This window comes from Colletotrichum jinshuiense, chromosome 5 (assembly GCF_051148585.1).
Source record: "Colletotrichum jinshuiense chromosome 5, complete sequence".
NCBI classification, from domain to species: Eukaryota; Fungi; Ascomycota; class Sordariomycetes; order Glomerellales; family Glomerellaceae; genus Colletotrichum; species Colletotrichum jinshuiense.
In genome coordinates this window covers 1,149,318-1,168,793 of record NC_139312.1, presented here as the reverse complement: position 1 = coordinate 1,168,793, position 19,476 = coordinate 1,149,318, and the positions used below count along the sequence as shown (strand labels likewise).

At 50.6% G+C, this 19,476-nt stretch overlaps 4 protein-coding genes across 4 annotated transcripts; 2 read left to right on the top strand and 2 right to left on the bottom strand.

The window, feature by feature from the left end:
• Positions 1-1,136: 1,136 nt before the first annotated feature.
• On the top strand, positions 1,137-3,777 carry EsH8_V_000313 (copper amine oxidase; the record flags this gene model as incomplete). Its single annotated transcript, XM_083272829.1, has 4 exons — positions 1,137-1,486; positions 1,542-2,401; positions 2,456-3,390; positions 3,493-3,777. The coding sequence occupies 4 exons, from the start codon at positions 1,137-1,139 to the stop codon at positions 3,775-3,777; spliced, it is 2,430 nt and encodes an 809-aa protein (XP_083125544.1).
• A 3,249-nt stretch (positions 3,778-7,026) lies between these two features.
• EsH8_V_000312 (uncharacterized protein) lies at positions 7,027-8,712 on the top strand (the record flags this gene model as incomplete). Its single annotated transcript, XM_083272828.1, has 1 exon — positions 7,027-8,712. The coding sequence occupies one exon, from the start codon at positions 7,027-7,029 to the stop codon at positions 8,710-8,712; it is 1,686 nt and encodes a 561-aa protein (XP_083125543.1).
• Positions 8,713-10,521: 1,809 nt separating this feature from the next.
• Positions 10,522-11,988, bottom strand: EsH8_V_000311 (uncharacterized protein; the record flags this gene model as incomplete). The annotated part of the gene is made up of 2 exons (XM_083272827.1): positions 10,522-11,864; positions 11,919-11,988. 2 exons carry the CDS (start codon positions 11,986-11,988, stop codon positions 10,522-10,524), a joined length of 1,413 nt encoding a protein of 470 aa, XP_083125542.1.
• Positions 11,989-15,038: 3,050 nt separating this feature from the next.
• On the bottom strand, positions 15,039-16,752 carry EsH8_V_000310 (uncharacterized protein; the record flags this gene model as incomplete). The annotated part of the gene is made up of 4 exons (XM_083272826.1): positions 15,039-15,389; positions 15,455-15,830; positions 15,888-16,277; positions 16,340-16,752. The coding sequence occupies 4 exons, from the start codon at positions 16,750-16,752 to the stop codon at positions 15,039-15,041; spliced, it is 1,530 nt and encodes a 509-aa protein (XP_083125541.1).
• Positions 16,753-19,476: the final 2,724 nt, after the last annotated feature.

Sequence of the window (19,476 nt, the reverse complement as noted above, 5' to 3'; positions counted from 1 at the left end):
TCTAACAAGCCATACTGTGCAACTGTTCCGAACTCCCTACCGGCGGACCACTGCCGAGATAAGAATGAAAGATAAGCAGACCGCGACGTCAACTGATGGCTTGATCGGCTGTCAACGACTGGGTTCCGTTACCAGGGGGAAGAAACTAATCGCCCGGCTGCTTTTGGGTCTCAGGCCAACCCTTACCCGCAATGCAGGCATCGGGAAAGACCCTGTTGTCAAAGTTGGTAGCTGGGCTTTGTGGATGCAAACCCCATTCAACTCTCCATCTTGAGCTCACAGACTATCAACAAACCCCGCATGCCCAGCCTCTCCACATCGTTGACAGCCCAGCTGAACCAGGGTTACCTGGCTGGCGACTCCACATAATTGCATTTCAAGATAAGGGAACCTATCTTCAACACCACCGTGGCAGCGGACTCAGTAGTCGATTCCATTCAAGCTTAACTAATATCACTGGTTGAAAGTTGCAATCGCAGCAATGTCTAACTGTTTTGGAGCTGGCACTATCAAGATATGGGTTATCTCGGATATTTTGGGCTTCTTTGTTCCCAATTACCGGTCTCACAGGTGGAGCGGAAGATGCCAATCAACAATGCCTGGCAACACATCATCGTGTCGCCTCCAGTCATGAGATGAACCGCAAGACACTCTCTCTGCAGGCCGCGGGCCGCGATATCAGCGATCCGGGTCCGCTATCCGCGAGCCAGACGCCACTTTCTGCAACTGTGAGCGATTATCCCGTCATTTTGCGGGTCATTTCGCAGAGCACAATGCGTGTCTCGCTCGACTGGAGTTGCAAGCTCCAAATGAGGCTCTCGCTCCTGGCTTCCATCTACATCCTTAGTGGCGCAATTACTTACCGAAACTGGTTAGCTTGCATATTGAAGGTTTGCTCGCATATCGTTGTCAGTTAGTACTCTAATGAAGATGTCGATACTGTTGATACGACTGTATCACCGGTGTCGGGGCATACCAGATTCTTGCGATCATTGTGCACATGCTTCCGTGAAAGCAATGAAGGCATATATAAACAGCGGTGCCCTTCACCATCTACATGTCGGACTTCCCGGAGATACGCCCACAACTCTAACCATCTCACAACAGACTGGCAAGACGTCCAGATCTTAGACAAAATGGGTTTCTCTTCGCTCACCCGTATTCTCGGGCTGGGAGCCCTGATTCTTCTTGGATCCGACTTGGTCCCCCAAGTGAATGGTCTTCCAAAGACCAGTTGGGCTCAGCAACGCGCCAAAGGACACGGAAGGAAGGCTCTCAGCCAAGCGATCAACCGACGTCAATTTTCTAATGCGACTGACCCCATCGACTGCGTGCCTCATGACCCTCTCGATATTGAAGCGCCAAAAGACAACATTTGGGGTGGATTGACGGGCCCTGAAGCCGCAGGCGTCACGCAGTGGCTCTTTGCTCAGACAGAGCTGAACCTCACCCTCAGCGAGAACGCCACATCATGGGATAACACAATGTGAGCAAACTCGAGAGATTTCTGTAAAATATTCTATACTAACAAGTGAAAACAGTGTCCTGGTAGAGCTCATGCAGCCAAATAAGTCGGACGCCCTGGCATATATTGACGGAAGCGCCCCTGCGCCCCCTCGCTATGCCCATGTCTTGATCGACTTCCGGGCGTCGGAGGATCCTGAATACCAGGACATCCTAGTCGGTCCTCTGCCAGTCACAAACGGTACTACTAAGTGGGAGCGCCTCGAATACCCCTACACCCGCAAGACAGGCGGGCGAGTCCGCAGCTTGGACGCAGACGAAGACGCTATGCAAGAATGGCTCTACGAGGTCAGCAAGACCGTCGCAGACATCACCAAAGATCTCTGGAACGCCACCGCACTAGGGCTCGAGAACGATACTCTGGAAATCTGGGGTATTGATCCATACTATCAGGATGGGGATCGTGTCCAACGCTGGGACACGTTCTGGAGCATACCCGACTCTATCTTCGATGTTGGCTCGATGATGCCTATGGGGCTGTTTTTCATGTCGGATATTACCGGCCGTGACGCCTCCAAATGGTTCGTCGAGGGGTGGTACTACAACGGTATTTTCTACGAGACTACTGAAGAGTTCCGTGCTGCTTACTGGGGTGGCAACGTCGAGAAGCTTGGAGGCAATTTCGCCGGGAGCTGGTCAGCCACGGACCAGCAAGGCCCAATTCTCCCGATGGACACCATGGCTCCCCCAACCTCCGTTGCTCCCCAAGGCGCCAGATACTCTGTTGACCCAGAGAGGAAGTATGTTGAGTGGATGGGCTGGTCCTTCTATGTCGGTTTCAACCGTGATACTGGCATGGCTCTCTATGACATCCGTTACAAGGGCCAGAGAATTATCTACGAGCTTGGCCTTCAGGAGGCATTGGCTCACTATGCTGGTCAGTACTTCCCTAAATTATGAGAAATATTGTTGATTGTTAACTGGTCAACAGGAAGCGATCCTACACAGTCTCACGTGGCGTATCTCGATACTTACTACGGATTTGGTCCGTTCGCCTTTGAGCTGCTCAAGGGCTACGACTGCCCGTCCTACGCTACTTATCTGAACTCATCTTTCTATGTCTCCGAAACCACCCACACGCATCTTAACAGCATTTGCATGTTTGAGTTCGATGCCGACTACCCAATGGCCCGCCACAGCTCACAGGATTATGTGACAGCTACCAAGAACGTCTATTTCACCATCCGTTCCGTCTCTACTGTCGGAAACTACGACTACATGTTCTCCTACTCATTTTTCCTTGATGGCTCCGTCGCCGTCGAGGTCCGCGCTTCTGGATACATTCAGGCCGCATTCTACGCCAAGAATGATGGTTATGGCTTCAAGATCCACGACCAACTTTCCGGTTCCATGCACGACCACGTTATCAACTTCAAGGCCGACTTTGATATCTTCGGAACTGAAAACAGTGTACAACGCATGCATCAGGTTCCAACAACGCAAGTCTACCCGTGGTCCAAGGGCAAAGCTTTCAACACCATGAAGGTGGAGAGGGAGTTCGTCGACAACGAGGACCAGGGTCGCTTCGACTGGAGCTACAACAACCAGGACCAACTTTTCGTTCTCAACCAGGATGTCAAAAACAAGAACGGCGAGTACCGCGCCTACCGCGTGCTTCCTTACACCGGCGCCGCGCATCTGACAGTAAAGGACTCGAATATCATCAAGAATTCGGCCAAGTGGGCTGGTTATGATATCATGGTCTCAAAGCGCAAGGATACGGAACCTCGCAGCAGTCACCCGTACAACAACCAGGACACTGAGAACCCGCCTGTAAATTTTGACGCATTCTTTGACGGCGAGAGTCTGAACCAGACTGACTTGGTTCTTTGGCTCAACCTCGGCATGCATCACGTTCCTCATACTGTAAGTTTTGGTCAAACTGATAAATCCCTTTTTCTCTTACTTTGGTATCCTTGATGGATAGATTTTGATGCTTGCTGGTATGAATATTAACACGAGTCTTAGGGTGACCTTCCCACTACTGTCTTCACCACAGCTCACTCTGGAATTCAATTCATGCCGGCCAACTATTTCGACATTGGCCCGAACGTAGAGACAGTCAACATGGTCCGCATTAACTACTCTAACGGCAACACAACAGATGTCTTGACATTTGGTGCTGAAACGGAGACCTGCGGCCTTGATTATGAGCCTACCCAAGTTGACCTCTGGTCATACAAGGGAGATGTCGTTGTTCGCAAGCTCCCGTATTTGCCTGATGACCCCTACTACGACACTGAAAGCATTTAGAACCCAAAGATAGCAAAGGGTTGGCAATGGAAAAGCCATTGGGGGAAATGAGGCATGAGCGAGCACATGATGGAATGAAGTATGCCCAAATGAGAAGTTATAATTACTGAAGATATTGACGATCTGACGAAAATGCCATCGCTAGAATATTAATTAAATCCATGCATTCTTTTAAAGACAGCCCATTCTGTAAACCACCCCAATTGAAGTCCCATCAACAACAAACCATAAATACAACATGTATTTTCCCTAACGGATCAAGTATGGCGATCAAGAATGTGTTAACTCACATTGCTGTATCTTGAGATCTCGTCCTGTTAGCTCAGCTCAAGATACAACGGACAAGCAAGGATGGATCAGGTTGTATCATGTTCATCGTGAAATTGACATGCAAAATGTGGCTCAGCATCGGAAGGAATACGGGAACTAGCATTGCAGAACCGTTGATTACTGAGCCTTAGATCATTTTTCGCTGACGGCAGCTATTTCGAGGTTACTGGCCTTGCATTTACAGTACCACAGGTTAACTAAACAATCATCCATCCCGATGGGTGCACAACAGCGGGAAGGCTGTAGAAAAAACGGCGGGATTCCGGAAAGGATTCTGATTGAGGAGTAATTGACACTGCAGCTCCAAGGCGCTGGGCCAATTGATGTCTTCGGCTCAAGAAGAAAGGGTGGGGGTTTACCCGAAATAGCATCATGCTTCGGGAGCTGATTCCCTCCATTTTCGTATTCCCCTCACTCATCCACTCAGCACGATTACTCCCCTGATAACGGCCACCAGTTAAACGTAAATCAGATCGACGGATCAACGAGGGGACGACATAGAATCACCCAAACAACAGTGCACATAGGGCTTAGGGTGCCCTCGGATCGCGACGCAGGGCCCAAATATAATGAACGATGTATCAGTAATGATCGTCAGGAGGGGGACTCCATCAGGCATCCATGGCTGGGTATATTGGACTAGCCAAGTCACCGCAATGGCCCCATGGCCGCCCCCGATTTCCCTCTTCCCCAGCGGCCGAAGTGCACTTGAGTCGCACAGTAATCCATTGATAACGATGACGACTTCATTAATGCCGCCGACATGTTCTAGGACGGGGCACTCCGCTTCTTCCCTTATCACCCAGCAACCGGCCCCAGGGCTCGCACTTCCAGACCCAGCAATCCCTTGGCCCAGAGTTTGGTTATCCCTGGCGTCGATGCTCTGTCTCGGTCGTCCTACCTGAAGCCCCCAGCTAGGTCAATAATCCTGGGACTCTTGGCTGGCAACCGTGCGTCAATTGGCTATCTGACCGAATGGCACCGCGACAGCACCAGTTACCATCGTCCAAGACAAAGTGCATTAGGGTTTACCGACCGATGTCACGTCATCGGTCTCCGCCTGGCGGAAGCCTCCAGCGCCGCATGGGGAGACACCAATCCGAAAGAGGCTCAGCTTCTCGCGCTCCAAACCCCTTCCTTACCTCCCTGCCTATGCAGCTCTAACCCACTCTCTCCATATTGATCCCCTGATTTTGTGTTCTATCTTGCTTTTCTTGTTTCGCTTTTGCATGCCACATCCATAGTGGCATGGTCCAGTCTTGCAGTCAGCTGGAATCGGAACATTGAAGAGCGAGCAAGTGCAGTGCGCCCTGCGGCTTGAGCTCAAGATCCGGCCTAGCTCTCCAGCCTGGCGTGGTTCAGCCATCAGTACGACGTTGAGATCGGTGCCTGTGAAGAATCATTCCACTGGAATTCTCGCAAATCAATTGCCCCATGGACCACATACACGCACCTTCTGAAGTCTGTTATGCCATGCATCGCAAAAAAAAAGGTCCTCCTAACCTTAGCTTTCCAGCCACAGCTTCGAGAAGGGAACTAGCGTGCGTTTAATGTGTCCGAAGTATTTTTTCCATTTCGGTGTTTTCCGCGGCCACGTTTGTCAGGGCAGAAGATCAGCGCTTGCAACATTCGCATTCCTCGCCGGGCAAAGCTAGCTCCCGCGGTGACATCTTGAGACATGCACCCACCTCACCAGGGCTGACTCTCGGCGATTGAGCCTCTTTAGACGGTCGTAGTATGTCTATTCACTCACAGGACAAAGTTGAAATGTCCCCGGGGGTTCGGATTTCGATAACGATGTCTCAGTTCCTGTCTTCATTCCACCTAGGGGCCTCCGCCACTGTCCATTAGACCCATGAGGGCATTGACTCAACGTGTTGAGTTTTGCTGCCCTGCCAAGAATCAGCAGGAGTGAAACAATTTCACCTTCTCCCACCGCAAACCGGTTTCTTCCCCCAAACTTCGCTTATGTTTTCCCATCATTTAGCCATGCCATTCCTTTACGAACGCCAACATATAATATATCTATCCGAAAAGTGTCCTGTCTCCTGGTGCAAGCCGTCTGTGGCATTGGAGGATGATTAGTAGAGGCGACGCTAGTTCCGAAGCGGCGTTTTTCAACTGTCAAACCCACAACTCATGGCTCTGGCGTACTTCTGCACTCACTGTGCAGCCAAGACAAGCCTTCGACACGCCACGTTTATCGGCCTTGGCCGCTGCTGAGGAGGAAAGACTGGTAGTCCAAGTCTCCGGGCCAATCTTCTTTCGAGGCTTCCACGCCTTCCATACACACCTCTATTTTGGGACTTGGCCCCCAGCGCGACTGCATCCATACCCCACGGGAACTTCAGCCGTCGACGCAAACATGCCTCACTCAGTCCCCCACGCCACGTGACTGGCCGGTTTACTACTCTATCCCACCGTTAATGGCCCAATGCGGATTTGAAAGCCTAGGTTCAACGTTGATGTATTCTATTTTCGTTGTGGTGGCTATCCCCAAGCAAGTCGTACGCGGGACCAGCATGCAAGGCATGTGAAGACATCTCCTGAGTATCATGAAGGGGGTTATATATCAGGCCATCAGGACCCCCTCGTTGAATGGTGTTCTCTCCTCAGTCACACAAGAATCAAGCATACAGTCTCCTAGGTTTCTAACAACTTTCCTATCTCTTTTATTTTTATTTTCCTTATTTTCTTTTTGTCCGCTACATCACTATTAGATTTCCTTCTGCAGGTTTTCTGTCTCCTTCCTTTTTTATCTCCTTACCTTCCAATCACACGTCGCCGTGTTTCTTTATTCCGACCCCCTCTTCAACCACTCTTCTACTACTTTGTAAGTTGACTTCGACACAACCCAACTTCTCTGGACAGTGGTGGTAACTGTGACGTAGTTCCTTTTTCTTATATCTCAACTTGACAATGTCTTTCGCGACGGCTTCTTCAGTCACGCTCGCAGTTGCGGAAGATGGGCAGGAGCAGTTGCCAACCGAGACTGGCAACGATTCTGCCTCCCAGCTTAGCCTGACCCCTCCCATGAAAGCCCTTTTCCCCATGGGCTTGAACTCATCATGTCGCACTCTTGTGGTCCCGGAAGGCACAGGCCATTCTCAGGCTCCCGCCGGCTCCGCAAGCTCGAGCGAAGCTGACGAGGATGAGGACGAAATCACCGTCCCGTCCAAGAAGGGCACCCGGGCCTATCGCTACCTCCGATGGAACTTCGGCTCCGTATACAGACGCATCTTTACTCTGGCCTTCTTTGGCAACATCGTGGCCCTCGCCTTCGTTATTATCCGCTCGCTCATCGGAGGTTCGTCCGCCCGCCTCACCCCGCAGACCTGCGCCACTGCAGTCTCGGCCAACATCCTCGCTGCGCTCTTCATTCGCAACGAGCATACTGTCAACGCCATGTTCAAGGTCTTCGTCCTCTTCCCCGTGAAGACACCCCTCTCAGTCCGCCACGCATTTGCCAAGGTATACTCCTATGGCGGCATCCACAGCGGTTGCGGTGTCGCTTCCTTCTTCTGGTTCGTCGCCTTCCTGGTCGTCCTTACCGCCGAATTCGAGAATCCCAACGCCATCCGCGCCTACATCCTCCTCGACAGCTACCTCATCTGCGCCCTTCTCGCAGCTATCATTGGCTTCGCGCATCCCAAGGCCCGCGTTCTCCTCCATAACTGGTTTGAGGGCACCCACCGCTTTCTGGGCTGGTCCGTCATCTTCCTCTTTTGGGCCCTGGTCATGATGCTCGCCGAGGACTACAGTGCCGCCTCCAAGATTCCCTACGCCGCTTCCCTCATCATTACTCCGTCTTTCTGGATGCTTATCGTCATCACTCTCTTGGTCGCCTATCCCTGGACCCGCCTTCGTCTTCGCGATGTCGAAGCTGAGGCCATGTCCAGCCACGTTGTCAAGCTCAACTTCGACTATGCCGACGTACAATACGGGCAGGCCATTCGCCTCACCGATGCGCCGCTTCGCGAGACCCATGCTTTCGCCGTAATCCCCAACCCTGCGGCACCCTCAACCGACGATGATGCTGAAAAGGCGCAAAATGGACTCTCCAACGCTGGCAAGAAGGGCTTCTCTGTTCTCGTCTCCAACGCAGGCGACTGGACTGACAAGATCATCAAAAACCCGCCCAAGAAGATCTGGACCCGCGGCGTCCCGCAATATGGCGTCCTACGCGTCGCCGGCCTCTTCGAACCCTGCATCGTTATTGCCACGGGATCTGGCATTGGGCCTTGCTTGAGTCTTTTCGTGCAGAAGCCCGACCACCCAGTTCGCATTATCTGGTCGACGCAGCGCCCTGTTGAGACCTACGGACAAGCTGTCATTGATACCATCTACAAGGCCGACCCCAACGCCGTCATCATCGACACCAAGAAGACTGGCCGCCCGGATCTGGTTGCCATCACCTACCGCATCTGGGAGGGTAGCCGTCGCCAAGCGTTGGGACTTGCACAGAACGACGGCGTCGTATCGGCTAAGAAGATGGGACCGTGCGAGGCAGTTGTCATCATTTCAAACCAGAAGGTGACGAGGAAAGTCGTTTACGGCCTCGAGACCAGAGGTATTCCCGCCTATGGCGCCATTTTCGATTCGTAAACTCTTTAGACGAGGGCCTTTTTGTCTCATTTTCCATTTTCCATTTCCGTTTTCTTCCTTTTTCTTTTTTGGCTCTGAAGAATCTTATCTTGTGGCGTTTTTGTCTCTGGGGATCCTCAAATACAGGTATCTGTACAGTGGACGGGCATGGCAGGCGTTGGTGTGTCATAGAATAGAACTAAGACCGCAATTTCTTTTCCCTTTTCCGAATTGTCTTCTTTCACTCATTTTAGGATACTTATTAGCATAATTAACGCCTACTTTGACTCTCAACTTTACATAAGCCCCAAGCATGCTCTTAGTGTGATAGCGAGAGATGCTATCTTGAACACTTGGATTGTTTAGCTGAAGGTTTTCCTACTGGTCAAAAAATACTTCCCCACTTCCATACCCAAGCCGATATGGGATTGTAATCTCTTCGCCACTACAACAGCCAATCACGGCACACAACTGGTCGGTTAGCTCAGTTGGTTAGAGCGTGGTACTAATATATCATCGGATATGTTGTGTAATGCCAAGGCCGGGAGTTCAAGCCTCCCACTGATCATGACTTTTTGCTGATTTCAACGAATTGTATTGGTGATTGAGAGATGAAGAGTAAAGAAGTTAGTGGTCAATGTGATCTTTCTACTTGCATCTCCTCCGCCAGTCGGCCCATAGCTTGTAGACTATGTTGAGATCCCCGGTTGGTCTATGCTACCATATCTACCCACAACCCGCTGAAGTAGTAAGTGATAATGCGTTCGTCTCCAACAGCAGGCAGCGCGTCAACTCAACCTCGGATGGGAAGCACGGGACGCCTAACTTCACCAGGGTGTCTTTATAGGAAGTTTCGCTAAATCCCGCCTCGACAAGTAGAGCCTGAAGAGATTGTTAATCGTTATTATTAAACGAGTGATTTGTTCGGCGACTAAATCTCCTCTGCATTCGTCTTCTTCCTATGCTTAGGATTTGTCATTCATCTCTACAAGATCTCGTTTCCCAATTTAGCCTCCATGTAACTCCATTGTCCGTCATGTAGCGTTGCAACGAGGCCGAATGTAGGGTAGACGCAATGGGCGCCAAGTAATTGATAGATTTCCGGCGGATGCGCCCATTCAGCCCGGCTGTGCTCCGATTGAAGCGGGGCTGCTTGACACAGCCCAAGCCGCAGCGCGAAACCGCCGCGCTAGGAATTGCCACCAACAGCTTGACTAGTTTTGAGTTTGTTGAAGTAAGGATGGACAAAGAGTAGATAACTAAGGTTCGAATTTCGCCCGAACCCAAAGATTCTGGATAAAAAGAAGAAAAGTTGCGCTGTATACAGAATGCTTTGTAAAGATCTCATGCAGCCGGGGACACTAGCTCGATATCGATATAAAATATTCACTTCAGATTGGGGGCTTTGAAATTGGTTTGGGTACCTTGGATACATAGCTAGAAGTGAATTTTGTGCCCTGTCTTGAGGCCTATCTCGGCCAACGTCGGCGAAGCCATGTTGGAGACTAAAACCGTGCTTTGCTAACTCTGATCAAGACCTCTTTTCTTGCTGCCTTCGCAACGAACTTCCCCGGAATCTTCTGTTGGCATGAACTGTTTCCAAGGTCCAAGGAGAAGGAAAGGAAACTAAGGTTGATTGAGAACGGGCTCCTTACTATCCTAGGATGAGATGGAGTGGCACTGCAAGCAACAGTGCTCTGAAGGCACCGTCGATGCGGGAAAGTATAAGCAACAGAATAGTAGAAAACACCGACAACATGTACACAATAGCCCCAAGGAGTAAATATTTCATCTATAATAGGGAAATAATAGTTGTCACTCATGTTCTATTCAGCTAATTATTCGTCTCAGCTCTGCAATTTGCTCCAGGACCCCGGCTCGGCTGGTGCTGCCTCGACCAGTTTTGGCCTCGACACTTCGGAGATAATCAAAGCAATCCAATACGTCATCTTCCAGTCTTTCGTCCACCGTACGGAGTTGTTCAACGCTCAAAGAACTTATCGGAAGGCCTAGTTCTTCGCCCAAGGCAACCACCTTTCCAGCAATATGATGAGTTTCGCGGAAAGGAACACCTTTTCGAACCAGATAATCTGCCAAGTCCGTCGCCAGCAAATCCGGAGTCAATGCCGCATTCATGCGTTCCGAGTTGACTGTCAGAGTTGACAGTATTCCGTCGGCAAGGCGTATGCTGTCCCCTACACAGTCAACACCAGAAAACAAGGCGCCCAGACTCCTCTGTAAATCCTTGTTGTAGGTACTTGGAGTGCCTTTGATCATGACCATGACGCCTGTTGTGAGACCCATAACTTCTCCCATTCGACCCCTGATCAGCTCGAGACTGTCGGCATTTTTCTTTTGCGGCATCAGACTACTGCCTGTGCAGTATGCATCCGCAATACTAACGAATCCAAATTCTGCACTCGAGTACAATATGAGGTCTTCAGACAATCGAGAAAGATGCAGCATGACCATGGTGGCCCATTGAAGTGTTTCGAGGGTGTACTCGCGATCGCCCACCGATCTCATCGAGTTCCATGACGTGGAGGCAAATCCAAGCTCTTTTGCAATCGCAGAGCGGTCGACCCCAAAGGGATTGCCTGCGATGGCACCGCTCCCGTATGGGCACACATTGACCCTCCCGTACAAAAACTCAAGCGATTCAAGATCAGCAGCCATCGCAAATCCGTGATTGAGTAGCCAATGTGACCAGCGTACGGGCTGGGCGCGTTGAAGATGAGTGTAGCCGGGCATCAGCTGGTCGATATCCAACTCTGCACGCTCCACGAACGCCCGTATAAGGTCCTTGAGCCACGAGCGCAGGACTTCGAGCCTCTTCCTGATCCACAAGCGCTGATCAGTTGCAGACTGGTCGTTCCGGCTTCGACCGGTGTGCAGCTTGCCTGAGATAGCAGTTCCGATGATTTCTCCTAAACGTCGCTCATTGGCCGTGTATATGTCTTCGTCATTTGGCTGGATGACAAAATTGCCAGCTTCCCATTCGCTTGAAACGATTTTAAATCCTCGTTCGATCTCAGAGAGCTCGGGTTCAGTCAGTATGCCCGTCTTTTGGTTTGCTCGGGCCCAAGCCACTGATCCTTCAATGTCTTCCCGCCAAAGACCACTGTCAACTTGGATGTAGGTGTTGAACTTTGTCATCAACGGGTCCAGTCCACCTTTTACGATGTCAATTTATGATAATATGCATCGAAAGTGTCACTTTGACTTACCTTTAAACCGACCACCCCATAGCATGTTTGCGCCTGGCGCTTTCTCGTCGGCTGGACTCTGACTGTTCATTTCGACGCTACTGTATGTCAATGTTTGGCCGATGTTAATGGAAAATGAAGCGTTAGTAAGACCTCGCACCAAATATACCGTGAGAGCGAACCTCAAAATAAGTAGATGGCGCGCGAAACCTGGAAATCTGGGGAGATCGAAATTGAAGATCTGTATCTACGCTTACAGAAGCCGTCCCCACTGCCTCTGGAAAAAGGGTAAGAAATCCCGCCGCTATCTTTAATAAGACTGCCAATCACTATCTGTAATCTATGTCACCCCATATCACTTGAGGGGTTGAAAGATAACCTCCGCATGGGAGCCAAATCCATGCAATCGCAACGATAAGGATTGTAGAGTGCCAAATAACGCCTCGGACTTGCTCCGGTGATTCCAGTCGTTCGAGCCTATCTTCACGGCCCTCATTACGATTGTTTTAACTTCATCCTTGCCAGTGGCCTAATCAGACTTAGCGAGCGAGCCGACTTGCCTAATGAAATCTTCCAAAGTCGACCGTGCAGGGCGGTCTTTAGGGGGCTGTATTGGTACTGAACCATTTCTGGCAATTCATCTCGCTGAAGTACGACACTTTGTAACTAATCATCGGTTCAGGGTGCCGAAAAAGGAAGCGCAAATGTGACGAGACGCATCCCGAATGCCACGAATGCTCACGGCGAGGGCTACGCTGCCCCGGGTATCAATCAACAGCCCGATTCCTGCAATACCAGCCTCGGAGTCAGACCTTTGACTGGAGTTGCAATGATCCAGGTGTAGGACTCAACATACCACACACCAGGCCAAACATGTCGAGATCCCGTCAGTAGACATCATAATAAAATGCATGACTCAAAATGCTGATTTCGCAGGTGAACATACAGACACCAGCAGTACAACTATGAAGGAAGCCCAGGAGCTTTTGAATTTGGAGAAGACTATGACCCAAAGTCCCAGAGGCTACCTAACTGAGCATCGTGATGAGCGGTTCGCAGTTCAGAATGGGGAGTTTGGAGTGTGGAGCATACATGATGATGCGTCGGATACTCGACCCTCATCTAATAGCAGTCAGAGTTTCCGCCTCACACCTCTCCTGGCGCCTATTCCAGACGAGGCATTTGAACGTGAATGCGGCCTTGCGGACTCAGTATACGCCCAAGAAGAAGACACCATAGGCAACGCAGCAACCTGTCTCAGCCAGGAGTTAAGGTTGGCCACAAATGCAAACGAACCAAGCGACCTTCTTTCTGGGCCCTTTTTTGATCACCATCGATCTCAAGATTTGAGAACTCCAGAGTCAGCAAGAAACCATGATGTCATGCTCGATCTGCAGCCAGGCTTTAATCTTTCCAGCCACTTGAATGCATCTGCTCAAAGCTCCAGTATCGCGCATCTCATGGAACATTATCGCGTCATTGCAGGAACTTTCTTCTCTCCCCGAAGAACTAGCAAGCTGCCATGGGTTATTATGCACCTGCCGTCGGCGCGCTCAACGCTTGCAAAGATCGCGGCAGGAGAAAAAACCACATTCGTACAGACGGCAATTCTGAATGCTGTTCTTTCTATCAGTGCTTCCAATCTGGACACAATGACTCCATCGAAACATATTCCATCCGACCTTTGGTGGGTTCTTGGGCAATCATATAGATCCCATGGCAAGCTTGACATGCAGAAACATCTGTCACTGAAGCTGTCAGACCCGGACACGGATCAGTACGCAGAAACGCTGATGGCGCTTCTTACTATGGCGTCGGCATCGGTAATATCCCTCGTTCACAACATGACCGAATAGAGCACACGTCCCTGACAAATCCACAGATCATTGGTGGGCAATTCTCGGAAGTCCGACCATTTTTGCTTGACGCAGAGACATGGATTTGCCGCTATGGGAAGAAACAACCCACTTCGAGGTTCTCGCAGATAAACATGCTTCACCAGATCTTCTTGTTTCAAAGGGTCATAGAGGAAAGCACTTTCGTCTATCCCCAATGGGCTGAGTGTGGGTCCCCAACCCAAGCAACCTTGGACGGTCATGCCCAGCGATATCCCTCCTTGCAAACCGTCTACTTTGCGCGAGGCGTCAAGCTGCCGGAATCACTCTCCAGGGCATTGGAGGCGTTCCTTCGAGATACAGACTCGGAGGACGCCCATGCAAAGTCGACATTTGAGGAGATATACGGAATACCCGAAAGCCTCTTATCTTTGATTTCAAAAACCACTAGCCTCTCGAACGAGATCAGAGCGTCTAGAGCACAGATAAGTGATCAAATACTAGATCCAGAGTTTGCTGCTCGCAGCAAAGCGCTTGAGACGGACATCCTGCGGTGGCGTATGGATGAACTAGGCATCAACGACACGGTGTATACAGACAGTCTCGTAGATCTGGATTGCAGCTTTCTATCCACACCGCATGGAAATGAAACACCAGAAGAAGGGCCTATACAACCCATAATCAAGGGCCTCGACGATACGATAGACTGTCAGCCATCAACTTACCTCAACCTGGCTACCCACCATGGCCTCCTGATATATTTTTATCGCCGAATCTCCAATCTCGACGCCTCTCTCCTCCAATTCCATGTAGATGCTATCATGAAACTTCTTCGCTACTGCAGACATGAGATGGTTAAGCTCGGCATAATCAACTGCGGAATTGTGTGGCCGGGCTTTTTAGCAGCAGCCGAGGCCCTGGGCCGCTCACGCCAGGCTAGCATTCGTTCTTTCTTACGGGACAGCGCTTGCATTTCAGGAATGCGTAGTTTCGACGTCGCCATGGATGTCGCGGAAGAGGTCTGGAGGCAAAGGATGCAGAAGGGCAATGCAGAAGTCAGTTGGGTAGACATTTTAGCAGACCAGGGGAGAACTGTTATTCTCACTTAAACCGTTGAGCCATCATTGCCAAACACTAGAAAATATATATAAGAGCTTTATAAAGTATTGTTGAAGCAAATCGGACAGACAAAAATGGTATTTTACTGCCAAATATCTAGGACTTGAGACTTCTGAAATCATATTCCCCCCTCCACAGTTGAATAAGCGACAATAATTGGTTTCCTGGCATGACAACCAGCCATCCCCTACAGGACGTATCTGAAGTCCATGTTCTCATTGTCCGTTTTGTCATGCATACCAAGCCTGATACCATCCATCTTCTGCTCCAAGTTCTCCAGTTTGCCGTATTTTCGATCACGACGCCTGTTTTCGAGGGACATCACTACTCTAAGGCCGATACCGCTGAATAAAGTGATGACGAAGAACACCAAAATCGAAGTGATCGCAAGCGTGTATCTTGGCGCATCCTCGGCACGAAAGAAAAAGGGGCCGGCAATGTTGCCGACCGCGAAGAGGATAAACAGCAAGGTGTTGGTCACCGAGCGCTTGGTATGACCAGCAATATTCTGGCCAACAATGGCAAGACTGAACGGAGTCTATGGTTTCCAGTGGTCAGCTCAAGTCTGGCGAACTTCAACTTCTCAAGAGGGGAGATGCATACCGTCACAGAGTAGGAATTAATGAGCCAGTAAGCGACAGCGCGTCCATAAGGATTGGCTCCGGTGTTTTGAGTTGCGTAGACCGCAGCAATTCCGGCAATGGCGATCAACATGGGAATAATCATCCCCAACGTCCGGAGGTTGCCATACTTGATGGAGAAGAAACCCCAGATGAACATGCTACCCGCGCTGACGGCAGATGTTGGGAGACCCATGAGTAGGGTTTGGAATTTATTGAAGCCAAATCCCTGCATCACTAGGGTTCCAAAATTGGTGATGCCTCCATTAGGAATGCTTTTGAAGAGTTCGTAAACCATCAGGAGCCAGACCTTGGGATCCTTGAGAGCGTGCCATACTTGGTAGCTCTTCCATTCATAACTATTGAGTGGCGATGTTAGCAAATATCAACTGCTAGAGGGAAGAGATTCAATATACCCCTTAATTCCTGTCATGTTCTGTGCCACGCGGTGGACAGCAATGCGCCTTTCGCGATCGGTCAGGAATTTGGCTCGGTTCGGAGTCTCTGGCATCAGCCACAGCCACAATGCTCCGTTCAACAAAGAGAGGAGGCCGAGGACCAGAAATATGTACATCCATGGCTTAAGCACAGTGCCCGTGATGTGACCCAAGCCATAGGACATGAGAGCTCCTAGCATAGTGAAGATGCCTTGCATGGAGGACCAAAGAAGCGTCCTCCACACTTGCTCCTTCCTGGTATACCAGACCGAAGTGTAGAGAACGAAGGCCGGCATTACGCAGGACTCGCAAATTCCTAGCAGAACTCGAATGACCATAAGACCGACATAGTTGCGAAGACCCAGATGTCTTTGAATGAAAATTAGCAAATCGCCCGTCAGGAAGTACATGGTGAGAGATGAAGCACTCACCCAACCATCAGGATACCCCAGCAAACGACACACCAGCCGAGAATTCTTCCTGTTTGGTACTTTTGAAGAAGGTAGTTGAAGGGGTACTGTGCCACTAGGTAACCGAAGTAGAAGATCGAAGAGCCCCAGTTGTACTGGTCGCCGGTGAGTTTCAAATCCTTCCTGAAGTCGAAGAGAACAGCCCATGACAGACAGGCCTTATCCACGTAACATATGCCATAAAGAAAGCACATCAGCGGAAGTAGGTGCAGGTCCAACTTCCGGAGCACGGCCGCAGACTCTTCCTCGGTGTAAGACAAGTCCTCCGAGTCGGCGAACATATCGTACCCTTCATCTGTCTTTTGGCCGGCGGCTGTGCCCTTCTCGATGCTTGTGTGCGATGGTGCTCGCGCCATTTCGACGTTGTCGGCCATGATGAATCGATGTTGCTGAGATGGATATCGACTCAACTACGGGTGAGCCTACGAAAGAAAGACTCGGTAGGATATACGTCCATTAATACAGGCGTTACGTTGAACAAAAATACGGTATCAATCAACCACTAAGGCCTTCCAACAGTGTTATCTTCCCCCCAATCTGCATCGAGAAATGTTCGGCGCCGCTGCGACATTGATTGCGGATGCCCGGCTTATCAGATTAGGTTGGTTGGCGAGCGATAAGATCTGGCATGCAGCGGCGCTATCTCTTTCCCATTTTGAAACTCGTGATTAACTCGCAGGACGAGAATCCCTCCGATGCACGTCCCGCATTGGTACTGGGGTATTGGTCAAGCGGAGGAGCTCGAGGTCCACCAAGAAGGCTCCTATGATCGAACGACGCAGTGATTATCGGCTCATAACTTCCAACCCTGCAGAAAGTCATCATTCGGTCATGGGCGTAGATATGCTACTCAAATGAGTATCACTTGGCAAGTCGAGTTCTGCGGGTTCTCGGCCTTGTTATTAAAATTCATTGTTTACTCAATCGAGCAGTTCGGAAAGCTTTCACCTTTTAGACTGCCTTTCTATTGGATCTCATTGCGAAAACAAAGTTCAACTTCTATTGATGTTTACTAGCCCGAACCTGACATGGCAATTGCTTGTGTGGATGATACTCTTTGTCATGACTGACGCCCAGTTGAAGACGTATGCGCCAAATAGAGTTGTAAAGCCTTCGGTCGCTTCTCCAGGTTGGCTCGTAAGTGGTAGCGCTGCGGCTGATAGATCTGGGAGATGTTGAAAACCACGTTCTCCTAAGAAATCTCGAGTCTACCTAGAGACAATGTATGGTCTTGTCTTGAAAGAAATCGGATCAAATAGCTCTACTTTGATCTCTGCAACCATGATTGAGTGGCCTAGATTCAGGCACAATTAATTGAGACGTCATGGTTCTGTAACGTCGGTCCATTAATGGGCCAGTTATAGGCCTCGTAAAGCTTGCCTGCGTTATGGTATGTGTGGCTGAGGGTGAACCGGAGGGAACGATGAGTAAAGGTGAGCAAAGGTGAGCAGAAGGTGAGCGTGAGCCGAGCTGAGCCTGAACAGCTCGGAGGTTGTCCCGACAAAGAGACATTGGGTTACATGCGCGGCAAAGCCACTTGGTGTTGGGATTGAGTTCATGAAACCAATATATCGTCGGGTATGTTGTGTAATGCCAAGGTCGGGAATGTAAGGCCTTCCACTGATCATCATTTTCCCCTTGATTTCTACAAATTGTGTCGTGATTGAGAGGCGAGCGGGTGAATGAAGAGGGAAGGAATCGGCCGTCAATGTGCGCACGGTGGGCGCACAGCATATTTACCCGTATAGAATGTCTCTTTTATGTGGTATTCATATATAGTTTTGTATGCATAGATACCTGCTCTGCTACATGCCCTCGCTTACAGTGCCTAAAGCGCCCCTGCTGCGAAAATGAGTCGTCGGGTCCTCTCCTCCATCCAGCAACCAATCCTCTCACCAACGCAGGCCGCCTCAACGTCGACTTCTGGCCTCGACTGCTTCACACGATGACTGATCATCACTAAGCAACTTCGAGGTTCCGTCCCGTCGCATCCATCTAATCTTGATGTCCAGGTCCAGCCACGCTCGCTTACTTCAACCACGAGACTGTTGCTTGCTTGCCCGCGACCTCACGGGAACGACCATCATCCCGACAAAAGATCCTCGTCAAGACGACGTATCTGGACTCGGAGCTCTATCCCGTTTGCTGATTGCGGGCCCCCATCATGATTGTCGTCTGCCACTTTACTCGCCACGACTCAAAATGGCGTGTGTGCTTGGCATCCCACCCTCCCAGCGAACACAGTCACCAACCCTTCCTCTCTCCCTTGGCTCCGGTTGAAGTAATACCGTACCGTCGCATTGCGGCGAGGCGAAATGAACCGCGACCCAACTGACTCAAGAATACCCGGGCGCCGTGCTTCCCTCTCTGTTTTCAGCCCTTTCGTCCACGATTAATCGATCGGCGAGTACGACAACTGCACATAGCCGTCAGTCACACTGCGGTGTGAAACCCTTCATTGACTACCTAGTGCATCCCTCACTCTGCTCCGGCCAGAATGGGCTGGCCGCGACTCGTCCCATCCGCAATCAAGGCGCTGCACGTCGCCGCCCCAGACACCTGGGAATCCTGACAGCCCGACAAACATGTTTTTCTTCTCTCGCACCCCCCCGCAATCTACAAGAAGCTCCGTGGCGTTGTCTCGGTACAGGGGACCGGGAGACGTGCATTGGAGGGGGCGCGCAAACCGATGTGCCTCGAGGGTTGCATCTCTGCTCCTGACAGGAGGCCACGAGGTCCCAGCTGACGCCCCTCGACCCCCGGGCAAACAGCCACTTGGACCCCGGTCGGTTGGGAAGCCCGGGTCGAAATGCCGCACCGCAACGTGGGGAAGCGCCTCGCTGCCTCCGCATTCCGTTCCTGGCAAATGCCCTGCACGCCTGTTTCGACCTCACTTCACTGCCCAAGACATTATACATATGTTATATCCAAAGCCGCGGGCGGGCGTGCTCTCTCAACACGTCAAGGACGTCAGAACGCAGAGCAGGATTTCTTATTCCCCCTTAGCTTTGTTACTTTTTTGCCCCCTTTGGTGCCTGACTTGTCTCATGTACAAACCCCAGCGCCTCTGGTCATCACGTCTCGCTCTCCCCCTTCAT